The sequence below is a fragment of the Lithobates pipiens genome, unplaced genomic scaffold, assembly GCF_037356315.1.
Source record: "Lithobates pipiens isolate NorthernLeopardFrog02 unplaced genomic scaffold, aLitPip1_a1.2 Scaffold_8, whole genome shotgun sequence".
Taxonomy (NCBI): Eukaryota; Metazoa; Chordata; class Amphibia; order Anura; family Ranidae; genus Lithobates; species Lithobates pipiens.
The window spans coordinates 16,665,155-16,689,802 of record NW_027507903.1 but is presented as its reverse complement, the minus strand read 5'-3'; the positions used below and the strand labels follow the sequence as shown (position 1 = coordinate 16,689,802).

Below are 24,648 nucleotides of genomic sequence, written 5' to 3'. Positions count from 1 at the left end.
CGTTTTTATTTTTCTTCCTATATTTATTAGTGGAATACAGATAGAATGCTGTTTTGAGGGAAAGTTTCGGAGGAAAGTGTCACCAAATGAGATCCTTGTGCTCCCAAATAAAAATCTGTACACATCAACTATTTAATGGACCTGTAATCTATTTGGTCCTTGGTCTTGGCCGACTGATAATGGGAATTGGGTAAGCTGGTCTTGGCCAGTCACGCAAAGACCACTTTACCAGATTCCCATAATCAGTCATACAAGACCATACAAGGTAATGGGAATCTGGTAAGATGGTCTTGGCCAGTCACAGAAACACCAACTTACCAGATTCCCATTATCAGTCATACAAAACCATACAAGATAATGGGAATTTGGTCAGTTGGTCTTGTATGACTGATAATGGTAATCTGGTCAGTTGGTCTCAGCCCAATGATCATGAAAATCTGGTAAGTTGGTCTCGGTAGGATGATAATGGTAATTAGGGAAGTTGCTTTTTGTCAATTGACAATGGGATTCTGATAAGTTGGTCTTGCGTGACTGATAATGGAAATCTGGTAAGTTTATCTTGGCTGACTGATCATGGGAATCTGGTAAGCTGGTCTTGGCCAGTCACACAAAGACCAACTTACCAGATTCCATTTGTTAGTCATACAAAGCATACAAGATAATGAGAATCTGGTAAGTTGGTCTTCTATGATGGATAATGGGTATCTGGAAAGTTGGTCTCTGCCCAATGATCATGGGAATCTGGAAAGTTGGTCTCTGCCCAATGATCATGGGAACCTGGAAAGTTGGTCTTGTAGGACTGATCATGGGAATCTGGAAAGTTGGTCTTGTATGACTGATCATGGGAATCTGGAAAGTTGGTCTTGTATGACTGATCATGGGAATCTGGAAAGTTGGTCTTGTATGACTGATCATGGGAATAAGGCAAGTTGCTTTTGGTCAACTGACAATGGGATTCTGTTAAGTTGGTCTTGTATGACTGATAATGGGAATCTGGAAAGTTGGTCAAGTGTGACTGATGGGAATTTAGTAAGTTGATATTGTACAACTAATAATGGGAATCTGTAAAGTTGGTCTCGGCCCAATGATCATAAAAATCTGGTAAGTTGGTCTCGGTTGGATGATAGTGGGAATTAGGCAAGTTGCTTTTTGTCAATTGACAATGGGATTCTGATAAGTTGGTCTTGCGTGACTGATAATGGAGATCTGGTAAGTTTGTCTTGGCTGACTGATCACAGGAATCTGGTAAGCTGGTCTTGGCCAGTCACACAAAGACCAACTTACCAGATTCCCCTTATTAGTCATACAAAGCATACAAGATAATGAGAATCTGGTAAGTTGGTCTTGTATGACTAATAATGGGAATCTGGTAAGTTGGTCTTGTATGACTAATAATGGGAATCTGGTAAGTTGGTCTTGGTCAACCGATAAAAGGGAATCTGGTAAATTGGTCTTGGTTAAGAGATAAAGGGTTAACAGATAAAGGGAATCTGGTAGTTTAGTAACTTCAGTACTCTGCCTTCATTGTCTCCCATTGTGCATTTTTCCATAACGAGTTCCCAAAACTGAGCATTGATTTGCGAGACCCTCGTAGACATTTACATTTCTTCAATACAAAAAAGCCTTAAGTACAGAGGCTTATAGCAACCAATACAAATTATTTATATGTATAAAAAAAAAAATAGACCAGCCGCAGCCCATAGTTCGGGTAAGAAAATGTAGGGAAATGTATGATAGATTTACCCTGTTTTTTTTTTTACCAGCACTTACCTGAAATTACTTGGCAGTTGCTATGTTGAACATCAGGGTTGGAAGATGCACCAGGCTCCTCTACTTGTCGCTTGCGTCTTAGAATATGTTTTCTTCCAGAGAAGGATAAATTTAGATCTGTTGAAGTGTTGGCTGGTTCAATCATCACTTGGTCCTGGCCTATCTGAATATATCCAATCTACAGAAATGACAGATCATTAAATTGACACGAGCAACAATATAACAATATAAACACGCAGCAGACATTTCTGAGCGGTTAGAAATGGACTATAGAGTCTATGTTGTGAGCTTTCAGTATCTTTGAGAATGAATTAACTCAAGCAAGAGAAGTCAGTGATATTTTGTGTTTTGAAAAAAAAAAAAAAAAAAAAGTTATTGATTTTTTTTTTTTTTTTATGTTTCCTTTACAAACACAAATATATTACAAATTAAAAAGAGAGAATCCAGTATCTAGAACACAATTATACCTCCAGTACCAATGTGTCAATCATGGGATAATATATAAAATGATATATAGTCAGCGATGTCTTATTTTACAGATTTTTCACTGCTTGTTAGGAATATAAATTATATACTGTCATAAGTATTGGTATGCCTGCCTTTAAAAACGTACATGAGCTTTAACCACTTCAGCTCCAAAAGGTTTACCCCCCCCCCCCTTTCGTGACCAGGCCGTTTTTTTTTGTGATACAGCACTGCGTTACTTTAACTTTTAATTGGGCGGTCGTGCGACGCTGTGCCCAAATAAAATTTATGTCCCCTTTTAGACACAAATAGATCTGTCTTTTGGTGGTAGTTGTTCAACTCTGCGGTTTTCATTTTTTTTTTTTTTTTTTTTTTGCGCTATAAAACAAAAAAAGATCAACAATTTTGAAAAAATAAAAAACACTTTTTTTTAGCTTTCTGCTATAAAACAGATGCAAAAAAAAAAAAAAAAAAATTCTTCATCAGTTTAGGGCAATAGATTCAAAATTGTTGGTCATAAAAGACCCAATAAGCGTATATTGATTGGTTTGTGCAAAATTGATAGAGTCTACAAACCATGGGATAGTTTTATGGAATTTTATATTTATTTATACTAGTAATGGCAGTGATCAGTGACTTATTGTGGGACTGTGACATTGCTGAGGACAAATCGGACAGGAAGTGACACTTTTTTTTTTAGGGACCAGTGCTAAAATAATATGCACTGTTACTGTACCAATGACACTGGCAGTGAAGGGGTTAACATCAGGGGTGATCAAAGGGTTACATATGTTCCCTGGTAGTGTTTTCAAACCGTGGGGGAAGACAGAGATCCGTGTTCCGTGTCAAGTTCCACCACCCCAAACTCGCTCATCCATGTCTTTATGGACCTTGATTTGTGCATTTGTGGTCCAAATCATTTGGTGGAGGGGGGATTATGGTGTGGGGGTTGGGCTTGACCCTTTAGCTCCAGTGAAGGGAACTCTTAAGGCGTCAGCAAACCAAGACATTTTGGATGATTTCATGGCCCCAACTTTGTGGGAACAGTTTGGGATGGCCCCTTCCCGTTTTAACATGACTGGGCACCAGTGCACAAAGCAAGTGCCATAAAAGACATAGCTGAGCCAGTTTGGGGTGGAGGAAGTGGGGTGGAGGAAGTTGACTGGCCTGTACAGAGTCCTAACCTCAACCCAATAGAACACCTTTGGGATGAATTGGAGCGCAGAGTGCGAGCCAGGTCTTCTAGTCCAACATCAGTGCCTGACCTCACAAATGCGCTTCTGGAAGAATGGTTAAACACTCCCATAGACACACTCCTAAACCTTGTGGACGGCCTTCCCAGAAGGGTTGAAGCTGTTATAGCTGCAAAGGGCGGGCCAACTCAATATTGAACCCTACGGACTAAGACTGGGATGCCATTAAATTTCACGTGTGTACCAATAATTTTGGTAATATAGTGTATATGGTATTGGCTAACGTTTTTGTATTAGGAGGAAATTAAAATTATAGGATGGGTACACCCATGTCCGTGTAAAGCATTGGTGCTCAACCTGTGGCCCTCCAGCTGTTGGGGAACTACAACTCTTATGAGGCATTGCAAGGCTGTCAGTTGAAAAAGTATTACTCCCAAAGGCAGAGGCATGATGGGACTTGTAGTTGAAGGGCCACAGATTGAGTACCAATGGTGTAAAGGCAGACGTCCCAATATTTTTGACAATATAGTGTATTAATAAATGATTTAAATTCTTTATTTGAAACGCCAACATAGTGGAGCACATGGTTAAAGACAGATGTGACTTGTGGATACATACATGAATGAACAGTATCAACTTTAAAATTTCTAAATATTAAGAGTATGGTTTAAACCACAGGAAAAAAAAAGAAAAAAAAAAAAAAACCTATGAAAACAGGAAGCTACAAGCAAAAATTATGGGAGTAACTGTAGCTCTGACTCTTATTTTTCATTTTCTGGGGGATTGGTGGAATCTGCATTGGGATACAAAAAAGAAGGTGGTAGGGGAAAGTGAAGGGGGGGGGGGGGGGGCAGGATCGGAAGGGAGAAGCCTAATCTTTCAAGCTCACCATTTTGGTGCTCCAACTAAGGCCAGGTTCACACTAAGTGTGGCCTCAGCTTGCAGCAGGGGTCCGGCCCGTCCCTGTTCTCCATTTCAGGGGCAAATCAGGTCCAAATATTTGCCTGAATACGGACCTGAAATGGAGCCAGACATGCAGAGGACCCTTTTTTTTCAGTGCGGACCGCGGCCGCCCTGGACCTTTGTGAACTGGCTCCATTGAGAGCCGGTCAGTGTCTCCCGTCATGCAAATTGGATGCGGAGAAACCCAAATCAAATTCGCACTAGTGTGAACCCAGCTGGCTTCGTCATGGCCTCTATATAAGAACCAGGGGGGTCCAGATTTTGAAGTGCTTTTCTGATCGTTCCTTCAGGTCAGCCGTCTGTTGCTCCATTAACTATGTCAGCCATGCAGTCCAGCCACTGCTCAATGGTGGGCGGAGAGGATCTTTTCCATATGGCCAGTATGCAGGCCTTGGCTACACTGAGGAGGTGATTAAGTAGGAAAATGTATAACTTGTGACATTGGGGTAACATGCAATAAAAAGGCTGAAGGGTGATCTGCAAGAGACACGTACGTCACCCTGTGAATAGTGGATTTAACTTTCATCCAGAAACCTAGCAGACGAGGGCATTCCCCGAAAATGTGAAGCAGAGTACCAATTTCCCATTGACCTCTCCAAATAGGGGGGGGGGGGGGTATTGGTTGGTTGATCTTGTGTAGGACCTGTGGGGTTTGGTCACAAAGTCATAGTTTTGTATACATTTATCTAAAGAGTTGGCATTGGACGCCTTATGGGCACAAAAGGAAAATCTGGTCTTTTAGAAACTGCGTTAGTGTGGTCTGCAGTTCGTCTTTCATTTTACTTAAAAAGGTAAAAAGTTACGCGGTTGGAATTCTGAGGTCAGCATAATACAAGGCAAAGATCGTCAGTGCCTTAATGGCGTTTTGTCTAGACAAAGACTTTAAAAAGGGGAGAGTGGATGCAAGTCGTGATGTAGCCAGAACAGCAATTGGAGGTGGGAACCTAGGGGGATATACAAATAATGAAATGCCCATAGTCTGGGTACAGGTGCACTTTAAAAAGGACAGTCTACAAAGCCTATAGCAGAAAACAGAAGCGTGCCCTAAGCAACGTTATTATTCTTGAGTGTTCTGGACACAAACTAGCCATTGCATGTGAAATGTTTCGATCCATCAGTAGAATAACCGAGTCCTTACAATGTCTATCTGCCATCACCATCCAGAAAGCCATTTGCAAACTTTTACGACAAAATGATCTTGTAACTTACAACTTAGCTTACTACCAATTGTAATCTTTACTTGATCCCTCAAAGTTCGAACCGGATTGCAAGCAAGTAACTTCCTAGCAGTGATGTTCATTTTCTGCAGTTGGCAGAAAAGTGGTTGCCGAGTATTCCTCGAAGACATGTAAAAAAAAAACAAGACACAGGAAGAGAGTCACCCAGAGCCTGGAGCTCAGGAGAGGCTTCCCTTCCCTACACAAGTCCTGCCAAGAACAATTCAAGGTTTTTCCTATAAAAATAAAACCCTTGAAACACAGGGAGGACCTACAGGAGAGATTTATCTCAGGTACTTGTGATCATTTCTGCTTGGTTGACCTGGTAGGAGGGTGTGGATGAATCAAAGAGATAAAAGTCATGAGAGGACAGATCTATCTGCATTCTAGGAAATGTTCAGCAAAGCAATACCTTTCAGATCTCGACAGAACCGAAGTCATTCATTCCAGTATGAGGTGCAGCTAAGAAAACAAAAAAGAAAAAAGGGAGGTCCGATCGCACTATATATATCAGCAATCTGACATGTGCACAGCACGCTCGGATGGCTTCATACATGCAGGAACACCAAGCCGTAATGGCAACAACTGTATTTCTGCTGGACATTATGTCTTCTTTGTATGAATGGTATAGAAGGTGCAAATTTTGGCATCCAATATCTTTGGCATCCAAACTTGGTATCCAAGACACCACAAAACTAGTTACGTCTCCCTGGCTTCCACAAGGCCAGCAACACTTTCACTGTAATGTCACCGCATAAAGGATTAATAGAGAATGATCCAGAGGTCTCTGTGCAGGGTCCATTTTATTAGATCAGTTTAAAAAGCAACTAAAACCTTTAATTATAAACTGAGCATATAAAATTTAACTCATCCCAAAGTTGCCAATTACTGATAAGCTCATCACAACTTCAATCCCATGATTTGTGGCAAACATCAGCGTGTCTTCGAAACCGCTTTTTGGCATCATAGTCGTAAAATATTAAAAAGGTCATTTCTGATTCACCAGATGGCCAATGCACCCAACACACTTCAAAAAAGGTACCTTGTGTCTTATTTGGTCTCCAGTCATGTAGCGGTGCCTAAAGCGGAGGGCAGAAATCTGGGAAAGTGAGGTCATTGGTGTCCTGCAGTCTTGGTCAACTGCAGGGTCGGCAGTCAAAATACAGTTGCTGAGTCAGGAGATTCCTCCATCTGCGCTGTGTAGTGGGGGATGGAGTAATCAGCGTACGGACAGCTTTACTCTTTAAAGAGGGTCAAGAAGACAAAACCTCCAATATTAACACAGAGGGCAACACAAAGTCTTAACAAGGTTCTAGCCTTTACCCATAACATTACAGACAAAAACCATATCAATAGCCTCATCCTTGTTACAGATAATGCCGTGTACACACGATCAAATTGTCCGGCGTACTTAGTCCGCCGAAACGCATTTCACCGGACAATTCGATCGTGTGTGGGCTTCAGCTGACTTTTCCAGCGTAAAGTCCGGCAGAATTAGAAAGTATTTTTGCAGTCCAATCTTTCCGCCGGACTTGGGTTTCAGCGGACAATTTCCTTTGTCAGTGTGCTAGTCCGGCAGACTAAGAATGACGCATGCTCAGAAGCAAGTACGAAAAGGAAGCTATTGGCTACTGGCTATTGAACTTCCTTTTTCTAGTCCTGTCGTACATGCTGTACGTCAGTCATCGCGCTAGCAAACGCCGAACTTTCTGTGTGTCCATGTGTGGCCAAGTCCGTTCGGTAGAAAGTCCGCCGGACTATCCGCCGGATTGTTTGCTGGACTAAGTACGCCGGACAATTCGCTCGTGTGTACGTGGCATTAGAGTAGCAAACCTGAACCGGTCATTGGTGTCCTTACTGGCAGGCAACAGTCACCTTCCTCCTAGTGACCACTCGTGTCAATGGCACATTATAATTTTGTAAAATGTCAAAGAATGAGATGCATCAACCATAATCTCTGATGTGCAAGGCATGTGTTCGAACAGACAAGAACATGGAAGCCATTATTTACATCAGGATTTCTACCATTCTGTAATCTGCAGACCTAAATCTTGGACTAGGAAACAGATGCTGACTCTAAACAAGCCTTCTGGAAAGTAGGGTAGATGAAGCCATTTAGAGGCTCTCAAAATTTAGAGTTGGGACTGCAGTTAATACTGGGGTGCTGTGAAGTGGCTCAGCAGATTACATATGTATTTGCAAATGTGTGAAATCTAAACCCGTTTTTAATGCATACTATTAGACAGGATAATTTGGTTGGTTGCAAGCTGGTCAGCAAGTTCAGCTGAGAATTTTCTTTTGTTTTGTTTGACTTGTGTAGCCCTTATATGTGCTCCTTACTGCAAATGCCCATTATAGGTGGGGGCAGTGGGAATTTGTTTGTACTGTTGGAATACTGGTGAGGGGACACACTGGACACCATTGCTGCCATAGTGCTATATGCTGGGTGTCCAGTGTGTCCTGGTGCCTTTAAGGAGGGATGGGCTCCCTCCAGGCTCACCTGCCCTCTGCCTATCCATTACAAATGCATGCGCTTCTACTATGGAGGCTCTCAAAATTTTGAGTTAGGACTGCAGATACTACTGGGGTGCTGTGACGTGGTTCTGCAGCTTACGCATGTATTGGTAAATGTGTGCAAACTAAACTTCTGTTTTTAACTAATACTGTTCGGATAATTTGGTTGGTGCTGGGAATTTTCTTTGGTTTTGTTTGATAGATGAAGCCATTGTTAGGGGAAGAATTGATGTACTTGAGAGGTCATAAATAACCGCACATATTAAAATTAGATGTGAACCCAAGTTTTTCCAACCTAACAGGGCATCGAGATTTAAGATGTGGTGGCCCACGTAGGTCTGAAGGTTTCAGCCCTTAAGGACTGACCAACAATCTCTGTGACATCCACCAAAAAAGAAAAGAGGGAGCTGGGAGAGTCCTCAAAATGTAGTTAGTTGGCCAAGAACTGATAATTGGCTGCAAAGGTTCATCAATAGGAAAAAACGAAAATGTGAAAATATCTTACATCTGTTTAGGGTTCCAGCACCCTATGGGGTGAAACCTAACTTTGAGCGTGTGGTTGGAGAAAACCCTGTCTCCATGCAGGACAAGGTTGGTCGCCCTCGATGCCATGGGGGTCCCAATCCTGAGTCCTTTTGGATCCTCTGTAGCCAGTTGGTGGTCTGAACGGCAGAGGCCCCCTTTTACACATATCTAAGGATAGGTCAGAGTCATCTGGTTTGATGAACATAAAATTGCTTTATTTCACCTTAAATTAACAAGTTTTTGCAAGCACTGCTTCTAAATCTTAAAAAAAAAAAAAAAAAAACTTCCAATATACTGTTGCTGCTGAGTACATCTACCTGACCCCGCATGGAACGCATTACTTTGGGTGCTGTTGCTAGCTGGTACCAGTCTCGAACTTGCGGGCACGTTGTACCTCAAAATGGAATCCTTTAGTTTGACCTCCGTAGCGCGCACAGAGGGGTGACAAGGTCATCACTTTAAGTGAATGTCACCGTAGAGCAAGTGAAAGTCACAGGAGAATAAAATGTGGATCATATTGTAAAATTAGATGGGATTTCCAAAATAAAAGAACATTTTAAAAAGGTTCAACGGTACATGAACTGCTACATGCAAGGGCGGTACCAAAAGTAATGCGAAAGTGGGCATAACTTGTTTTTATTAATTTACATGGGTCGTTCAAATCACATGTTGGTAGAGCAACTCTTTCTACATAGTAACGCATCTTCTTATTCTTTTTTTTATTGCAGTTAAGTAATGGATTCCAAGCAGAAGCATCATTGATTTCTTGATGGAGGGGTACAAGATATCCACCATCTACAGAAGATTACAAAGTGTTTATGGAGATGACAGCATTGTCAAGAGCAATGTCTTCACATTGGTGACTTATCAGTAATGTCATCTCCGTAAACATTCTGTAGCCTTCTGTAGATGGTGGACAGTCTGCACCCCTTCTTCTTCAAGAACTCCATTACATAATAATGCTACATTTTTTATTTCCCTTTCTTGCTAGCTACTGGCACATACATGCATCTCATCTCTTATCTTTCTGTCTACCTTAGATACAATTATCTCACTTATGCTGTAGAACATTGTTTGGTGGTGCCTTCATAGACTTGACTCATTTTGAATGACTTTTCATTCAAGTACCATGTACATTTTTCGTAGAATGAACACGATCTATTTCCAGAATAACTTTGGCATGTGATTGCACATAAGACCAATTACAATTTTTCTCGGCCAAGAGTGAATTCAACGACTGGAAATTCCTTCACTCTCATTAGGTTTGACAAAACATTTAATATCCTTTACCTTCTAATTTTTTCACTTGCTCTGGTCAAAACTAGTTGTTGAATCTTTCCCTTTAACTCTTATGCCGCGTACACACGAGCGGATTGTATGGCGTACTTAGTCCGTCATACAATCCGACGGACAGTCCGTCATACTTTCCACTGAACGGACTTGACCACACACGGATACCCAAACAGTCCGACGAAAGCTTGCGCGATGACGTGTACAGCACGTACGACGGGACTAGAAATAGGAAGTCCAATACACAGCAAAGCACCTTTACGCCGTGTAAATCCTTTCTGGGCATGCGCCATTCTTAGTCCGTCCAACTAGCACACTGACGACCGTATTGTCCGCTGAAACCAAAAGTATGACGGACAGAATTACGGAAAATCCGAAATACTTAGTACGCCGGACTGCACGCTGAAAAAGTCTGCTGAAGCCCACACACGAGCGGATTGTCCGCTGAAATGTGTTTCGACGGACTAAGTACGCCATAGAGTCCGCCCGTGTGTACGCGGCATTAGATAAATCAAAAGGAATGCTCTGAAAATGACAATTTTCTAATGAAAAACTGGCATAAGGCCAGTTTTAGGTACAATGACTGATGAGATTTCTGAAAATTGCAATGTTTGTAGCTGCTGACTTTTTTTTTTTAAAATGTTTGCGGCTGGAACTCCACTTCAACCAAATTAAAGCGGAGGTCCACCCTAAAGTGGACCTTCCGCTCATTGGAATCCTCCTCCCCTCCGGCGCCACAATTGGCACCTTTCAGGGGGGAGGGGGGTGCAGGTACCTGTACAGTACAGGTATCTGCACCCACTTCCGGGATAGCTCTCTGCGGAAAGGGGCGTAGATCTACGCCCCTTTCCAAAAGTCCCCCGCTGCCTGCTGGGAAACACACAGATCCCAGAGGCAGCGGGTCCATCCTTATTGTGCAGCGCGACTCGTGCATGTGCAGTAGGGAACCAGGAAATGAAGCCGAAAGGCTCCACTTCCTGATTCCCATACCCAAGATGGCGGCGGCAGCACCCGAGAGACGATCGAGAGATCGGCTTTGGGTGCCGACATCGCGGGCGCGCTGGGCGGGTAAGTCTCCTTATTTTAAAAGTCAGCAGCTGCTGTATTTGTAGCTGCTGGCTTAAAAAAAAAAAAAAAAAAACGGCCGAACTCCCGGCGGACTCACGCTTTAAAGACTTATCAAGTGCAGGGCAACAGAAACCATCAACTCTGACTCACTGATGAAAGTTTTTTCCCAACACTATCCATATGCTGTGGGTCTAGGAAAAATACAAATACAAAACAGTGCCAGTCAAGCAGAGGAGTGGGAATTGGAGGCAATCTATGGACATCTACCATCACCTTTCTCAACTTTTTGCTAAAATCAAAAGTTTCTTAAAATTTGATGTTTAGAGAAAATAATGACCTTTACATTGGTGGCTAGTGGGACGAATGTTTCTTACACTGGTGGTTAGTAGGAAAAACTTCCCTTAGATTAGTGGTTAGAGGGAAGAATGTTCTTTACATTGGTGGTTCGCGAGAAGAATGTTCTGACATTGGTGGGAAGAATGTTCCTTAAAATTGATGTTTAAAAGAAAGAACATCCTTTACATTGGTGGTTAGGGTGAAGAATGTTCCTTACTGGGAAAAACGCCCCCTTACATAGATAGTGATTGGGAAGAATGCCTCTCACATTGGTGGACAGTGGGAAGGGTTGTCCCCTTATACTGGTGGACAGTGGAAAGGATTGTCCCCTTATACTGGTGGACAGTGGAAAGGATTGTCCCCTTATACTGGTGGACAGTGGAAAGGATTGTCCCCTTATACTGGTGGACAGTGGAAAGGATTGTCCCCTTATACTGGTGGACAGTGGAAAGAATTGTCCCCTTATACTCGTGGACAGTGGAAAGGATTGTCCCCTTATACTCGTGGACAGTGGAAAGGATTGTCCCCTTATACTCGTGGACAGTGGAAAGGATTGTCCCCTTATACTCGTGGACAGTGGAAAGGATTGTCCCCTTATACTCGTGGACAGTGGAAAGGATTGTCCCCTTATACTCGTGGACAGTGGAAAGGATTGTCCCCTTATACTCGTGGACAGTGGAAAGGATTGTCCCCTTATACTCGTGGACAGTGGAAAGGATTGTCCCCTTATACTCGTGGACAGTGGAAAGGATTGTCCCCTTATACTCGTGGACAGTGGGAAGGATTGTCCCCTTATACTCGTGGACAGTGGGAAGGATTGTCCCCTTATACTCGTGGACAGTGGGAAGGATTGTCCCCTTATACTCGTGGACAGTGGGAAGGATTGTCCCCTTATACTCGTGGACAGTGGGAAGGATTGTCCCCTTATACTCGTGGACAGTGGGAAGGATTGTCCCCTTATACTCGTGGACAGTGGGAAGGATTGTCCCCTTATACTCGTGGACAGTGGGAAGGATTGTCCCCTTATACTCGTGGACAGTGGGAAGGATTGTCCCCTTATACTCGTGGACAGTGGGAAGGATTGTCCCCTTATACTCGTGGACAGTGGGAAGGATTGTCCCCTTATACTCGTGGACAGTGGGAAGGATTGTCCCCTTATACTCGTGGACAGTGGGAAGGATTGTCCCCTTATACTCGTGGACAGTGGGAAGGATTGTCCCCTTATACTCGTGGACAGTGGGAAGGATTGTCCCCTTATACTCGTGGACAGTGGGAAGGATTGTCCTCATATTGGTGGACAGTGGGAAGGATTGTCCTCATATTGGTGGACAGTGGGAAGGATTGTCCCCTGGGCATTGGTATCAATTACATCACATTAAACCGCCCGACTTGAGTATTTCAAATAATGCACTTCTTACACTAGTGTTCAGTGGAGAGAATGCCTCCTTACATTGGTGGTCAATGAGAAAAATGCCCCGTACAGTGGTAGTCAGAATGTCCTCTTTGACGGCAGCTAAAAAGATCAATGGTTTCATACCACTGGTTCTGCCAAGTGGCACTGGACACAAAACTATCAAATTATTATTATACACGATTTATATAGCGCCAACAGTTTACGCAGCACTTTAGAATGTATGGGGGGGGGGGGGGGGGGGCGCAACACAATTACAGTACAATACAAAAGGTACAGGAGGGCCCGGCTCGTAGAGCTTGCATTCTAAAGGGAGGGGGTGGTGGTACAAAAGGTAATAGCTTTTATAGAATGATTTGATGGGGGTGGCTCGGCGACAGTTAGGTGGGTGTGGGATAGGCTTTATCTAAACACCATCAGATGGGAGGTCAGTCAGCCACAGCTCAAGGAACTTTGTGACGCCACATTAATTTCATAAGACATCTAACTGTTACCACTTAGATCAAATTAAAAACACTCACTTGCTGTAATTAAAGAAACTGGGGCTTGTGAAGAAAAAATACATAGCTATAGATTCAAGGTAAATGCATAGTATAACATTTTTCTTGAAAATGTAAAAAAAGCATGTGCAATGTAATGATATAGAGGTTTCTACAAAATTGCAGAAATATTATTCTACTTAGCTCTCCGGCTAGAAGGAGCTTATCTACCCAAGTCTACCATCTGCCAAAGTCATCCTTATCAGAGATCCAGAAGAATTAAAAAAAAAAAAAAAATGGAGACAGTTTGGAATGTAGCGCCAGAGCCATTTGCCAATCCATACTGACATCTGTCATACCAGGAATGCTTACCACTCCCAACATAAACATTATCATATGACTGCAACACACTTGTAGGTGTCAAACCGAATAAAATAATCAATCTGTCTCCTAGATATGTCACAGTAGTAAGGAGAAACTGCTAATACATAAGACGTGTTCACCATTTTAGTATATTAGGTTTCTTCACCCGTAGGGTCCAATCTTCTGTTTGACAGTCTACTTTTAAAAAAAATTATCCTCAGGCAAAACAATTATACTATGTATGGCACCTTCCCCCTTTGGGGTTCCAAGGATTTCCAAGGATTTTCTACTAGGAAAGAGCTGTAACAACTGTTACTTACTAGCAAGTCTTTTCTTGCCATTAGGGAAAAACCTTTGTTTGTTCCGAACCCAGAAAACAGCTGTCATTCCTGGCCTGGTGAACTTCGGGTGGGTGAGTCCCCACTTTCGAAGCGCATGTACACAAAATGGTTGGGGAGGTTTGTGACATCATTACCCCAATATGGCCACATAGCCAGAGTAGGCCAATGACTTAAGCCATATTGGGTCAATGATGTCACAAACATCCTCGCCCCTTTGTGTATGTTCATTGCAGGGCAGGAAATCCCCTGCCCAAAGTTTATTGGCTCAGGAATGACAGGTGATTTATGGATTAGGACCCAAACTTGTTCATAATCATAACACACACAAGCTCATTCTTACCTGACATACGAGCAACATAGGCATATGGCTTGGACAGCAATATTCATGGACATACTGCACATGGTTTGCATATTTACACTTTTTATTAATAGTAGGATTGCGACCTTTCATATTTTTACTAGAGTGGAAAAAAAAAAAAAAAAAAAGAGACCAAGTGGTCCATCGAGTCCATCCCATTTTTTTCTTATATCTAAACAGGTTTTTGTTCATTTTTAATGAACTTTTCAAACTTTCAAACTGTTTATTTTTAAACTTTTTTGTCTAAGCCTCAGTTCCCACTGCAACGACATGGGATACCAAATTGTGAGACCCCAAGTCGCATGACATGTCAAATTCAATGTTTCCCTATGAGAGCCCTCTTAACGGATACCACACAAGTCGCTGCGACTTTAGAAAAGGTTCCTACACTATTTTGGTTGGACTTGGATGCAATGTTAGCCCCGGTTTTAGCTCCTAAAGAGCGTCCAAGTGGTATCAATTTGGAAGGAAGTTGCAGGCCAGTCATAGGCAAAGTCGTACGACTTTGCCGCTGCAGCAATGTGAACTAAGCCAGAGTATAGATATACGTTTGTCTCAAGCATGTTTGAATACACTTACTGTTGCAAATTATTCCAAGCATCAACTACTCTTTCAGTAAAATACCACCAAGATAAGTTTTGAATTTGCCTCCAGCTAGTTTAAGGTCATGTCCCCATGTTCTTGATCTTGGTTTCATACTAAAAATTCTGCCCTCCTGAACCTTATTCACACTCTTTATGTATTTAGAGGTTTCAGTCATGTCTCCACTTTCCTTTCTTTCTTCCAGACGGAACATAATAAAGTTCCTCCTGATGCGTTTTATTGATCAGGACCTTTCACCAATTTTGCCTCTGCCTATCTCATCAATATCTTTATGTGAGGCCTCCAGAACTGGACAGAGTACTCCCAAAACTGGCCCAGTGTGTATACAAGTGGAGTAAAGCTGGCCATCGCTAGATTGATATTTTCAATCATTGTCAAATTTTCATCATGCACAACAGACGATCGACTTCTGTCAAAATAGGAATGTTGGAGAACAGTCCCAAACTTTGAATACATAATCTCAGCGTGGGAGATTCCTTCATGCACCTCACTTGTGTGGATGGCCAGCTTAAAGACAATAAAATTTGTTCAAAAGACACAATCACTACGACCTCTTTTCGTTGGAAGGGCAGAATTCTTGGTTAGGCAACATTGGTAGACTTGCCAACTGAGAAGCATCAAAAAAATAAAATAAAATATTTGTCAAACATATTGAAAACGTATTGGCACGTTTATAAACCAGTTATTCTGCCATTTACCGTCTTAAATAAATATGACTGATTCACCACCAGTGAACTTTTAGTGAAAGTACTTTATAAAAATGTACCTAATTAGTGTTGTGGCCCCTTTCACACGGCCGTTCAAATTAGGTCCACCTGTCATTTTTGGGTAGACCCGATTGGAAAGTCCATGCATCCTTAAGGACAGGTGGGTGTAAACTGACTTGTGTCCATTTTCACCCACCTACCTCCTGGTCCAATCAAGTGTGCTATATAAAAATAAAAATAAAAAAAGGCAGATGAACTATGCTCTTCCATTTAGGTTTAGCGGATCTGAGGGTATTCGGGCGTAAAACGGACAGCAGAGTCTATTTCAGTGATTCTCGACCAGGGTTCTGTGGAACCCTAGCGTTCTTTGAGAGGTTGCTAGGGGTTCCTTTAGCATTGGGCAATTCTGCCTCTCAGTCAAGTTCCTACTGACACCATTGATCTTTTTAACTATCTGTAAGGAGGTAATTCTTACCAATGACCATAACTGAAAGGACCATCCTTCCCACTGACCATCACACTATTGTATCATGAGTTGTAGATTACTAATTTTTAGCAGGGGTTCCCTGAGACTGGAGAACTATTTCAAGGGTTCCTCTGTGCTGAAAAGGTTGAGAAAGGCTGGTCTATTTACTCCCAGCTGCCCATAGAGCACAGCGTGCTCTGTCCATGTTCGCTCATCTGCCCTCTCTGCTCCCATCAGTAGGGGATCTGTGAGCTAATCCCCTTCTGATCAGAACTGAATCTGCTCCATGTGAAAAGGGGCCTTAGAGCTTGGAAATTGCCAATTCAATTTTTTTTTTTTTTTGGAGGAGGGGGGGTTCCCTGCAACAGAGACACAAAAAAAAATAAAAAAAATACAAAAAAAACTTTTTGGTAGAGTGGAGAATGGTTGCCCATTAGTAAATTAACTCCAATAGTCCAATCTACTAATGGGATACTCAACTTTAAATTCCAACTTCGGGAATTTTGAGAATTATCCCTGTTATTGGTGTCCTTAGCCCTGCATTGGACATGTTTCCCCCCAAGAGACAGTCCACTTTGAGAGTGTGGGGGAGCGCCATCCTCAAGGAGAGAAGAGGATCAAGGTCGGCCAAAGATGGATTGATTTTCTTTCCTGCAACTGCGGGTTGCAGGAATGAAAATAGTTTCATTCCCCCAACAAAGTTAGCGTTGATGGGGGGAATCCCTCCCGCTGAGCCATTGTTTTCTCCCAACGGGGGAAGCCGTACCCTGCTGGGAGAACACAGTGATTATCGCTTTTACAGCCACTAGCAATAATCGCATGTAAAACCCGTCAGGCTGGTTGTATCAATCAAATTGGGTACATTTGGCCCGCCCATAAATGGTTTGAATCTCAGCCGGTTCCTGGTGAACCAGCCAAAATTCAAACCATTTAAGGCCAGCTTAAGTAACAGTGATTCTCTTCTCTCCTAGACGAAACAAGCAATTAACCTTAACCAATTTGGATGCAGCCGCACTGCAAGGGATAATTTTCAAATTTTCCAGAATTTGGGTTTAAATCAGCGCAACTCGTGATATCTACACCAACCTCAAGCGTATTTTTGTTCGCTGTTCACACAAAATCTCGTGAGGAAATATGTAGCTGAGATGGAACTACAAATGTCCACATGACTCTAGCGTAGATAGCAATTTGCAGAAGAACAAAAACATATACACACCAGTCCTGAGCACGTGCTGAGTGATGCAAAAGACCCGTTATGGTTCAAAACTTCTCCAGTATAGATGCAAAGATCGTCCACAGGGATCCTGGTCTGGATGTTCTCTCCGAGCTCTGTTCTCTCCTCTACTGTAAATCCCGAAGCCAGAAATCTGAGGTTCCTTTGCAGGTGCAAATGTAGATTTTGACCCAAGGCTGGTAGATGGATGTACATATTGTCCGGGTGGCTTTCTACGCCTCTTGCAACAGACCGCGGCCTTCGAATGTTAGAAAAGACTGACTCATCTCCTTGCAGTGGCAGAGGCACCTCTCCAGCCCATAATAACTGCGGGATCACAACTTCGACTTCTGGGTCAGAGCATTCAGCTGCAAAACAAATTGTGATTCACATATGAAGGTGATGTCAGTAGCTACGATGTTTTTCCCAACCAGTCATACCACAGCCAATACAGCGTGCAAGTCCTCACAACAATGTACTTGGGTCAGCCCAAAAAGAAATTGTATGTTCTAGGGCAGCGATTGTCAACCTTTTTTCAGTTGCGGTTACCTTTAAAAAGTATGCAAAGCCTTGAGTCACCCCAGTTCAAAATATAAAAAATAAAAATCATAAATGTTATCAATGGAAAACCTGAGCCTGGGACAATGCACACAACCGGCCTTGATGAAGCCTTCCCTCTCATCAGAGGTTCCCCTATGACATTACAGCCCTCCTTCACATTAGGGTCCCCCTATTATGTCAAGTCTCCCCACCATATCAGCATCCCCCTATATATTAGAGGCCCCCCTATCACCTCACACATGAGTCCACATCATATAATCTCTCCATCACATCAAAAATCTCCCCATCCATCACACCAAAGTTTCCCCCACATCACACCAAATGTTTCCCCACATCACACCAAATGTTTCCCCCACATCACACCAAAGTTTCCCCCACATCACACCAAAGTTTCCCCCACATCACACCAAAGTTTCCCCCACATCACACCAAAGTTTCCCCCACATCACACCAAAGTTTCCCCCACATCACACCAAAGTTTCCCCCACATCACACCAAAGTTTCCCCCACATCACACCAAAGTTTCCCCCACATCACACCAAAGTTTCCCCCACATCACACCAAAGTTTCCCCCACATCACACCAAAGTTTCCCCCACATCACACCAAAGTTTCCCCCACATCACACCAAAGTTTCCCCCACATCACACCAAAGTTTCCCCCACATCACACCAAAGTTTCCCCCACATCACACCAAAGTTTCCCCCACATCACACCAAAGTTTCCCCCACATCACACCAAAAAGTTTCCCCCCCATCACACCAAAGTAAAAAAATGGAACAAATTCCCCCACAAAGGGGTTTTTAGGCAGCAAGACAATAAATGTATAACGGTATGATATAAAAAATTTCCAATATTTATTAATGTAGAAAAATGTAGCACATAGGTTAAAACATGAGCTCCACTGAACAATTAGAGAAAATTAAATTCAAAGTAATAATACAAGGAATATATAAAAAATACCAATGAATGTGCAATAGCAGACACGACTATTACTAACACTGTACAGATACGACAACAGTGAAGATATAGTGCTAACGCGTTTCAACCCACCAAGGGGTCTAATTCAGAGGAATGGTCTGCTATAAAACAAAAATGTAGTAAATATATACATCAAATAATGCTCATCTATAATAGGGGTACCTAATAATTTAATATGATTACCCGATAATGCACATCCAAAGAGATGGAAGAAATAATTCCAGTGGAGTTCCCTTTTAATTTTCTAATAATAATAATTCTAATAATAATTTTCTAATAAATATTGGAAATCTTATATATCATACCGTTATACATTTATTGTCTTGCTGCCTAAAAACCCCTTTGTGGGGGAATTTGTTCCATTTTTTATGTCTGTTCGGGGTGAGCAGCACTCTCCAAGCCCTTTGGGCAGTGTGTTCTTTTCCATTGCCATCACATCAAAGTTTCCCCCATCACACCAAAGTTTCCCCCATCACATCACCCACCACCAGCAGCTCGGCAAAGGGCGAGAGATGGAGGAGGTCTGAAGAAGGCAGATTTCTGTCTTCTACTGAATGCCGAGGGTGGCACTGCATGCCGCCTGCCCTGGCTCATAGTCCTATATTGCCATGGTGCAGACGTTCTGGCTGCCATAACTATTGCAACAAATGATGCCATGCATCCAGGCCCTAGAGCAGCATTAGTTATGGTGCTGGCAGCTGGTCCACCTGCACCATGGCTACTTATGGTGCTGATTCAGGGTAAATGGGGTCCTGGGTTGCCGGCACCCATGGGGAACATAGATGAAACCCTGGTGGAGAAACACTGTGCTTGGGTTTCCAATATTTAGATCTTGCCAGCCCAGGTAAACACCCCCCCCCCCCCAAGGGGTGCCATCAATATCTCACACAAAGGGGTTAAATTGGAACTCATCTGGGAAGGCTGTCTACAAGGTTTAGGAGTTTGTCTATGGGAATGTTTGACCATTCTTCCAGAAGCGCATTTGTGAGGTCAGGCATGGATGTTGGATGGCAGTCTCCGTTCAAATCCATCCCAAAGGTGTTCTGTTGGATTGAGATCAGGAGATGCAGGCCAGTCAAGTTCCTCCACCCCAAACTCGCTCACCCACGTCTTTCAGGACCTTGCATTGTGCACTGGTTCAAATCATTTGGTAGGGGGGGGGGGGGGGGGGATTATGGTTTGAGGTCTTTTTTTTTTTTTTTTTGCAGGGGTTGGGTTTGGCCACTTAGTTTTAGTAAAGGGAACTCTTAAGGCGTCAGCCTAACAAGACATTTTGGACCATTTTATGCTCCCAACTTTGAAAAGTTTGGGGATGGCCCCTTCCTGTTCCAACATGAGTGCACAAAGCAAGCTCCATAAAGACATGGATAAGCGAGTTTGGGGTGGAGGAACTTGACTGGACTGGACAGCACAGAGTCCTGACCTCAATCTGATAGAACACCTTTGGGATGAATTAGAGTGGAGACTGCACTGCACTTTTGGAAGAATTGTCAAAACATTCCCATAGACACACTCCCAGAAGAGTTGAAGAGGTTATAGTGGAAAAGGGTGGGCCCTACAGACTAAGACTGGGATGCCATTAAAGTGATACTAAAGTCTTGGGTTTTTGTTTTTAGTTAATACTTACCTGCCCTGTGTAGTGGTTTTGCACAGAGCAGTCCAGATCTCCTCTTCTCAGGTCCCTCGTCAGTGCTTCTGGCCCTCTCTCCTGTTGAGTGGCCCCACAGCAAACAGCTTCCTATGGGGGCACCCGAGCCATGTCGTAGCTCCCGGTGTCCATTCAGACACGCAGCCGCTGCCTGGCCTCACCCCCTTTCTCGTCTCATTGGCTGACTGACTTTGATCGACAGAAGTGGAAGCCAATGACACCACACTGCTGTCTCAGCCAATGATAAGGTGAGTCCTGGGCAGCCGAGACACTCCTGCAACATCACTGGATCTAGATGGACCTCAGGTAAGGTTTTTTTTTTTTTTTTTTTTTTTTTGAGGGGGGGGGGGGGGTCAGAAGGCTTTAAGATAAAAAAAAAAAAAAAAAAAAAACCCACACACACACACACACACACACACACACACACACACACACACACACACACACACACACACCTGCTTTTACAACCACTTTACATCCCAATACTTTTGACAATATGGTGTATATATATATTTTTTTTAATTATATATTTTTTCACCATTATCATTTGCATATAAGTGGATGTTACACTGCATTTTGGACTTGGCACTTTGTATTTCGGGATTTTATTTTTTGGTCACATGGATTTATTATTCATGCATTTGAAAGTGATTTATATGCAATGTATCTGGTTTTGTTTTTTTTGATTGTGCGGAGTTTTATTTAAATTTTTTTTGAGATGTCATTTCCTGCTTGTGCGATTGGCTCACAGATTTACCCAGAAGCCTGCACTAAAGATACAAGTCAGACTTTAGGCATCCCCTGCAATAGGAATGACATTTTTGGCGAGATACCCTCTAATGTGTTATATACATATAAAAAGGGACACAGACGCTGCAACTTTCCCCATCAGAACACAGAGTACACCAGGTGATTATAATGAACACAGACACCATCTTTTAGAATCAGTCTTGAAAGGTCATAGTAGGAAAATCTGCTATTTTTTCGGATCCGAGACCCGAACTAAGCTTTGGCATTGTTCAGGTGGGACGGGGTGGACGTCTCCTCCCGACTGTCTGCTCTAAAGAACAGTACCGCAATATCGGTAATATCAGGTACGTTTTTGCCCGATATCAATACTTCAAAAAAAAAGTGAATATCAGCCGCTGATAAACGGTCAATCCCTACTCTGGAGGGTCAGAGAGACTTTGTAGGGGGATGTCGCTGGCGTCCTAGATAGCAGCGGGACTGTTAATCTGGAGTGGGTGACTGGGGACAAAGAGAAGGCTAATTTATTAAATACCTTCTTCAGCTCTGTGTTATACAAAGGAGCATGGGGGAGCTCATGTCCATAATGGGGGTGGTAGTGACATGGCCCCAAATCCACAATGGCTCAAAAGTGATATGGTCCAGAAATATTTGGACAGAATAAAGGTGGATAAAGCACCTGGACCTGATGGCATCCACCCACGGATCCTAAAAGAATTGAGCTCTGTAATTTCAGAGCCATTGTATCTAATTTTTAGGGACTCATTAATGACAGGAATAGTACCACTATATGTATATGCCTATATGTAAAAAGGGAACAAAGTCTTTACCAAGTAACTATAGACCTGTTAGTTTAACTTCTATAGTTGGGAAGATACTGGAGAGATTAATAAAAGACCACATAGATGAGTTCTTGTTGGAAAAAAACATTTTAAGCAACAGACAGCATGGATTCATGAAAAACAGAAGTTGTCAGACAAACCTGATTTCTTTTTATGAGGAGGTAAGTAAAACCTTGGACAGAGGGGTGGCGGTGGACGTGGTATACTTGGACAGAGGGGTGGCGGTGGACGTGGTATACTTGGACAGAGGGGTGGCGGTGGACGTGGTATACTTGGACAGAGGGGTGGCGGTGGACGTGGTATACTTGGACAGAGGGGTGGCGGTGGACGTGGTATACTTGGACAGAGGGGTGGCGGTGGACGTGGTATACTTGGACAGAGGGGTGGCGGTGGACGTGGTATACTTGGACAGAGGGGTGGCGGTGGACGTGGTATACTTGGACAGAGGGGTGGCGGTGGACGTGGTATACTTGGATTTTGCAAAAGCGTTGGATACAGTTCCCCACACACGGCTCATGTGTAAGGTAAAGTCTACAGGTTTGGAAATATCAGTTTGTAAATGGATAGAAAACTGGCTAAAAGACAGAATTCAGAGAGTAGTGGTTAATGATTCTTACTCTGAATGGTGTAAGGTTATCAGTGGTGTACCCCAAGGTTCAGTGCTGGGACCCTTACTTTTTAATATCTTTATAAATGATATTGGGTCTGGGATTAAAAGTAACCTTTCCGTGTTTGCAGATGACACCAAGCTATGCAGTGGAATAACCTCCTTACAGGATGTCTCCAATTTACAAGCCGACCTCAATGCTCTGTCTGTCTAATTGGGCGACTATGTGGCAGATGAGGTTTAATGTTGATAAATGTAAAGTTATGCACTTGGGGGCTAAGAATATGCATCATACATGCTAGAGGGAGTACAACTGGGGGCATCCATAGTAGAGAAGGATCTGGGGGCTTTGGTAGATCATAAGCTCAATCAATGCCAAGCTGCGGTTTCCAAAGCGAGCAAAGTCCTTTCTTGTATTAGGAGAGGTATGGACTCCAGAGAGAGATACAATTTTGCCCCCCTGTACAAATCATTAGTAAGGCCTCATCTGGAATATGCAGTTCAGTTTTGGGCACCAGTTCTCAAAAAGGATATCAGGGAACTGGAGAAAGTGCAGAGAAGGGCAACCAAACTGATAAGAGGCATGGAGGAGCTCAGCTATGAGGAAAGATGAGAGGAACTGAATTTATTCACTATTGATAAGGAGATTAAGGGGGGATATGATCAACATGTACAAATATATAAAGGGGTCCATATAGTGAACTTGGTGTTGAGTTATTCTCTTTATGGTCTACCCAGAGGACACGGGGGCACTCTTTACGTCTAGAGGAAAAGAGATTTCATCTTCAAATACGGAAAGGTTTCTTCACAGTAAGAGCTGTGAAAATGTTGAATAGACTCCCTGCAGAGGTGGTTCTGGCCAGCTCAGTAGATTGCTTTAAGAAAGGCCTGGATACTTTCCTGAATGTACATAATATAACTGGGTACTGACATTTATAGGTAAAGTTGATCCGGGGAAAATTTGATTGCCTCCTGGGGGATCAGGAAGGAATTTTTTCCCCTGCTGTAGCAAATTGGATCATGCTCTGCTGGGGTTTTTTGCCTTCCTCTGGATCAACTGTGGGCATAATATTGGGTATATTGGATTGTACGATATTTTTTATTTTATTTAATTTAATTTATTGTTTTTAAGGTTGAACTGGATGGACTTGTGTCTTTTTTCAACCTAACTATGTATAAACTATCTTACCTCTGTGCATACATGCTGCTGTCATGTAGCAGTAAAGCAATGAGGCCCAAAGTACGAGGAAAGGTCTTGTTGGTGACCAAGTCACTGTAGTTGTGCAGTGGGAAAGGGCTATAGATTGGCATTCCACAAGGTGCTTGCAAGCAGGAGCAGCAGTGGGGTGGTGCTTCCTCTAAGCTTAATATCAGGGAATGGGAGCCACTTGGCGCTATCTTTAGCAGAGAAAAATCTGCGGTGGTGGCGTGATAGTAACCAATGCTGTAGCTTGACTGACCCTACTCACAAAGTAAGTCTTCACAGACAACGTCACGCCAACCTTTTACCAGCACACTAAAGTGCAGGGCCTTTTTAAAACATGGGAACAGTACAGTGCCCAGGGGCCCCATGATAATCTTGCATTACATCATACCTGCCAACTGTTCCAGATTGGCTGGGACAGTCAGTCATACTTTTTACTAAGCCATCAAAGGATGGCCATGTACCAGGCAGCGTCCCGAGACCTGTACTGTGCCCTCCTGATCCTCCATGTACTGTGCACCCTCCCCCCTCTGTACTGTGCCTTCCTGCCCCTCCACCCCCTGTACTGTGCCCTTTATGTAGATTAAATCTTTTATTTATTTTATTGTGTAAAATCTATTTTTTTGAAAGCACTAATAAATATACATTTAATTCTATCAACTATTCATACTTTAATTAGAAGGAGTAGCAGCGTAAATTGGGGCAGGCTGGTAGGGGCCCAAGTGCATTACTTTGCCCAGGGGCCCATGATGCTATTAAAACAGCCCTGCTCAAGTG

The 24,648-nt window shown here is 42.9% G+C and overlaps 1 protein-coding gene across 1 annotated transcript in view; it reads right to left on the bottom strand.

The window, feature by feature from the left end:
• The window catches only part of LOC143964450 (A disintegrin and metalloproteinase with thrombospondin motifs 17-like), a 435,585-nt gene that overhangs the window by 388,358 nt on the left and 22,579 nt on the right, over positions 1–24,648 (bottom strand). The window contains exons 2-3 of the mRNA XM_077474178.1: positions 17,286–17,650; positions 1,771–1,948 (exon numbers count right to left, since the gene is read on the bottom strand). Coding sequence (XP_077330304.1) covers positions 1,771–1,948; positions 17,286–17,650 — 543 coding nt within the window. The remainder of the gene's footprint in view (positions 1–1,770; positions 1,949–17,285; positions 17,651–24,648) is intronic.